At 36.3% G+C, this 5,721-nt stretch overlaps 1 protein-coding gene across 1 annotated transcript in view; it reads left to right on the plus strand.

The window, feature by feature from the left end:
• The first annotated feature begins 5,550 nt into the window (after window positions 1-5,550).
• The window catches only part of LOC142335834 (dynein axonemal intermediate chain 3-like), a 55,797-nt gene continuing 55,626 nt past the window's right edge, over window positions 5,551-5,721 (plus strand). Inside the window, exon 1 of the mRNA XM_075384162.1 lies at window positions 5,551-5,658. Within this exon, the coding sequence (XP_075240277.1) occupies window positions 5,551-5,658 (108 nt within the window). The remainder of the gene's footprint in view (window positions 5,659-5,721) is intronic.

Consider the following 5,721-nt stretch of genomic DNA (forward strand, 5'->3'; position numbering starts at 1 on the left):
TTTGGGATTGAGCAAACATATGATAGGGCATGTGAAAGGTTTTATTGGCCTTGTATAAGCAGGGGCTTAAGAAATAGGATAGAAGGCTGTGACTTAAAAGGAACCGCACTAAACAGAAACAATGATCTTCACTCACATAATGGAAAACTAGCTATAGATTTTGGCAGTTATCTATTAATATCATGGGTCCATTTCCCGAGTCCTTGAGAAGCAAATACATTTTGCTTATCTGTGATCACTTCAGTAAGTGTTTCGAAGCCGTAGCGTTACTTAATCAAGAAGCAAAAAAGGTATCCCGATAGTTTGTTGAACACTGTTTAGTGAGATTCGGCTGTCCAGTCAAGTTACACAGTAACCAAGAGTCAATTTTTATGTCAAAAGTGTTTTGTAGTATTTGCAGTGAACTAATAAGTCAAAGACATCAACAACATTCTACCATCCACAAGGGATCGCGATGATTGAAAGAACAAATCGAACAATAGATGAATGTCTCTCCAATTACATAGGCCAACATCAACATGAGGGGACCACAATTCTACCTTTAGGGACGATGGTTTTTCAATCGTCAATCATAGTGTAACAAAGTGTAAGATAAAAACAAGGTGGAAGAGAGAAAGACGAAGAAAACTTTTGAGGGCCTTTATGACCGACTGAAAAAAATAAAACACGAGAAAAAACTTTTCAAACCTGAACCTCAGGCGAAGCCAAAAACAAAAATTAGATTGCTAAATGACATGATTGATGATGTCGTTTGGGTTCCAGTTCTGAACCCTACATTAGAACATAAGCATGTTTAAAAATATTGTAATTGCATCTGCGGAAATTATTGAAAAAATTTAAAGAATACAGTAAAGCAACCATGACATTATTACAAAATCTACAGGTGAAATTAATTTTGAGAAGTATGTAACAGCAAGTTCAATGAGTTTGTCCTGTTAGGAAATGACAAAAAGGAGTTCACTTTGCACAAAATTTGAGATAGTAGGTCGCGAAGTTCGAACTATTTGGGATTGTGCAAACAAGTTTGTCATAAAATAAAATAAAAAAATATGCTGTGCCATTCAGGCAGCATGAGCTTTGAGAAGAAAAAAACCATGAGCTTTGAGAAAAAAAACCATGAAAGAAATGTTGAAGACTTGGAATGAGCTAATTTAGTCGAAACAACACATTTGACAGCACCACCATTACTTGTGTCAAATAAGGATGGAACCTATCGCTTGGTTGCAGACTATCGCGATCTGAACAAACAAACAATGAAAACATGCTAGTATTTACCACGAATTGATGAGATTATTGATTCACTGGAGGGAAACAATTACTTCTCCGACATTGAACTTTCGTCGGGATACTTTCAGATGGCACTCGAGGTACAGGGTCGAAAATTAACAGCTTTTATAACACCTCTGGGGCTGTTTAAGCGGAAAAGACTTCCTATGCGACCAGGTCTAGACCAGGAGCTTTTCAAAACCTAATGAAATCAGTTTTGTGCAGTTTTTGCTGGCCTTTTCTTCGAAACGGTTATAATTAATACGATGACTTTATTGATTTTGGAAGAAATTTTAACTCACATCTCAAACAATTAGAAGTGATTTATAAAAGTTTGGCGGAGAATGGATTAAAGATTAAAATATTAAAATGCAGTTTTTTCCAAAAACATTACAGCCTCTTGGGGCACATCATATCCAAAAAGGCAGTCAAATTTGACCCAGTGAAATTAAGAGCGGTAGAAAGAACGAAAGAACTTTTCTTACTGAAAGACGTGAGGGCTTTTTTAGGCCATGGTACAAGTATTTGGTAAGAAGGCTCAAATGTGAGTTCTAGTTGATGTTCACGATAAAAAACTTATTCTATAAGACAAAGATTTGTATACTGAACCCAGTATTTCCATAACTCTTTAAATCCTACATTTTTCGTATGCCGTGTTTCCAGTCTTTTTTTTTGTTTAGTACCCAGGAGTATACCTCTTGGAATAATTTCTCATTTTGCTGTGAATCTCGCAGTTTTTGTCTCTGCAGTTTGTCTAACTGCCAACGTCGACTACCAAAATCAGTATTGTCTTGCTGTTTGTACATCGTTATAGCATTAACCAAAGCTGTTTGTTCATCATCTTCTGGGTTTTTTTGCGACAGAGAATCTTTGTGAGGGATTTTCTTGCCTGCTCTATGCTTGATGTCATAGTTAAAATTTTTCGTTTTTCTGTATTGATCTGGCACCCATACTTTCTGGGTCTTTCAAACTACAGGTTCAGAAAAGAACCTTGTTGTCCGTTATGATTAAAAAGTGCTGACCAAGTAATTGGCTTTTGAAAGGTTGTGTAAAATGTACGATTGCAAACAATTCCCGCTAAGTGCAGAATAGTTTCACTGAGTTTTACTCAGAGTTTTGATGGCATATGCGATAACTGTATCCTCAGTTTTTCGTTTTAGGGTAAGAATTCCGCCATTGCTTGTAAACCAATCGTCAGTAGTTAAAGGATATGGATCCCTATTGTTTGCATATCCTAAAATTGGGGCTTTTATAAGCTTCTTATTTAACTCGGTTACCGCTCATTTGCACTCTGTCTTCTATTCAATTTTATTCAACTTATTCAGTAAACTTTAAAGATATTCTGCTGTTTTTCCAAAAACTCGAATGAACATTCGATAATAGCCAACGTGTTTGGGCTGTTGCGTGACTCTCCTGTAGTGCTGGTCACTTTTGGATTCAGCAAATACATCATAGGGCATGTGAAAGGTTTTATTGGCCTTGTATAAGCAGGGGCTTAAGAAATAGGATAGAAGGCTGTGACTTAAAAGGAACCGCACTAAACAGAAACAATGATCTTCACTCACATAATGGAAAACTAGCTATAGATTTTGGCAGTTATCTATTAATATCATGGGTCCATTTCCCGAGTCCCTGAGAAACAAATACATTTTGCTTATCATTGATCACTTCAGTAAGTTGTACGAAGCCGTAGCGTTACTCAATCAAGAAGCAAAAAGGTATCACTAGTTTGTTGAACACTGTTTAGTGAGATTCGGCTGTCCAATCAAATTACACAGTAACCAAGAGTCAATTTTTATGTCAAAAGTGTTTTGTAGTATTTGCATTGAACTAGGAAATCAGAGGCCATCAACAACATCCTACCATCCACAAGGAAACGCGATGATTGAAAGAACAAATGGAACAATAGAAGAATGTCTCTCCAATTACATAGACCAACATCAACATGAGGGGACCAAATTTCTACTTTTAGGGACGATGGTTTTTCATTCGTCAACCATAGTGTAACAAAGTGTAAGATAAAAACAAGATGGAAGAGAGAAAGACGAAGAAAACTTTTCAGGGCCTTTATGACCGACTGAAAAAAATAAAACACGTGAAAAAACTTTTCATACCTGAACCTCAGCCGAAGCCAAAAACAAAAGTTAAGGAGGAGAAGAATTTCAATTTCAACAGCTCGGACGATGACGATATAATTCAAATAGAATCATCCAAAGAGAGTGAAAGTAATCTGAACTCGGGACATTAATGTGAAGCCGAGATTGCTAACAATTCACTAAATGTTAACACCTTGTTGAGGTGAATAGTCAAATTTTCGTCGCAACAAATGATCGCGAAGGCGCTATGTGTGCAGAGCATGTAGAGCGGGTTCCACTAAAAACAGAAAAAGTTGTTGAAAATGTAAAAATTAATGCAAAAGGTTGCATCGGATCAATTTGGAGAGAGCTGCTACAAGGAAAGCTAAAAAATTTTACGGATCTCGAGGGTGTCTCAAAAACTGTTCTCGTCAAAACCACACATTTTGATGAAGACTTAGTTAACTGTTTTTTTGAATTTTGAAAATCAAGGTAAGCAAACATGTCAAATGATTAAACACTTTAATAAAGAGGACCCTGCAAAAGGTTTTTGTAGCAACGAGACCACATTTATCAGCGGAAAAATTTTACACACAACCAAATATGAAGATTTTGCATAAGAATTGTTAGAGGAAACGGCAATTAGTTTGTGTAGACAACATTTGAAAAAGACCGGAGTCCCGGGTGGTTTATACTTTCAGAAAAGTTCAAAACTGAAAACTGGTAATCTTATAATAACCATGGCAATGTCTCCTTCAAGCGTTATTGACGCTTTTTACATCGAACTTCTGAAAAAGAGTGAAAATTTATTTAGGGCAATTAGAATGTTCCAATGTGAAATTCAACGACTGAAAAATCAAATAATAATTGAAATATCAATAGACGTTGTAATTCCACCAGTAACACTCTTCGAGAAAAGAACTCACGTTGAAAAAACAGGATCTGTTTTACATTTATATAAAAGTTCCACGATGCTAGCAACAATGATTGGGCTTTTAGAACAGATGAAGTTCCTGTGTTAATAGAGCGTTGAAGTTTTATTCTATTAGATATGTGGACCCTCTTACTAAAATTTTGTATCATAACTATACATTCGCTGACTGCAACCCGCTGTACACAAAGGTCTTTGGATAAGAAGACGACAGTTTTCAACAATATGGCGAAACGTTGAAGTTTTTCAGTCTTAAAAAGATCAGTGGCCGATGAAAAGTAAATTAAATGTAAGTGATCAAAACGTTCTTCGCAGACTTTTTTCAACATCAGATTTAAAGCACAGTTAAATGGCTCCAACAATTCGCCATAACATTAAATCAATTATCAGTCGAGAGTCATTCCGTGATTTGGATGGAAAGCCAGTCATGAAAGTTTTATTCACTTGAACGACCAGTTTCGGCCAAAAAATTTTCGAGCAATTGAAATAACCATTTGTCGGAAAGTTAAAAGCGAAGGACATTACCGTGTCAGGGTTAACAGTATACCTAATTTTTCGATTTGTAAAAAATTGTCCTAAATTGTTTATCTTTATAGGATTAGTTATTAATGGAGCGTAATGGAGCATCATTGTGGAATAATGATCTCGTAACGAGTACACTAAAGTATAATCAACTGTTCAAATTTATTAAATGAGCGCCGAGAGTTCAGGAGAGTTCAAAAGGGCTGTCTTGAGTTCAAGACCAAAACAAAATGAGAACGTCTCGAAAGGGAGATCAAAAACGAAAGAGAAAAAAGTTGTCTTGGGTTCGGGGTTCGAGACCAAAAAATGAAAGAGGAAAAATTTGTCTTGATTTCGTGACCAGAATACAAGAATGGAAACGTCTCAATCATTGTGACAAAGCCAAATAGGCAACCAAAGAAATATTGGGCTAAGAGTGAGCCAAGCGTGAGGCGTTACAGAGAATTTGAAGGCAGAAATACTGAAAAGGAGATATCCACCGATTTATTGGAGCAAGAATTGGCCAATTTAAAATCAAATGCAGCTAAAAACGGGCAAAGCCATCGAAAATTGCAGAAAATAAATGACCAATCAAATCTTCGACAGCTAGAACACACAACAAGTGTTTGGCACACGAATGTCAACAAAAACTGTCATCGATCGACAAAAGAATTCCCTTATAAATGAAACACAAATTGAACCGGCCTGCTAAACTATGCGAGATTTTGTTGTTAAAAATTCTGGTTCAAAAGATCAGATCAAGAAACACTAAAACAAATGAGCCTGTTGACGCACACTGATTCTGGAGAAGATGACGAGCTCTTCCAGACCATGAAGAGGCTTTATCAATTTCCGACAAATGATGCGGCGTGGGAAACGTACATTGTATTTGCGCTTGAAGAGGCAGAAAATTTTGAATTACGAAAACAACAGTTAAACATTTCATAA

This window comes from Convolutriloba macropyga, chromosome 3, assembly GCF_964194025.1.
Source record: "Convolutriloba macropyga chromosome 3, txConMacr16.3, whole genome shotgun sequence".
NCBI classification, from domain to species: Eukaryota; Metazoa; Xenacoelomorpha; order Acoela; family Convolutidae; genus Convolutriloba; species Convolutriloba macropyga.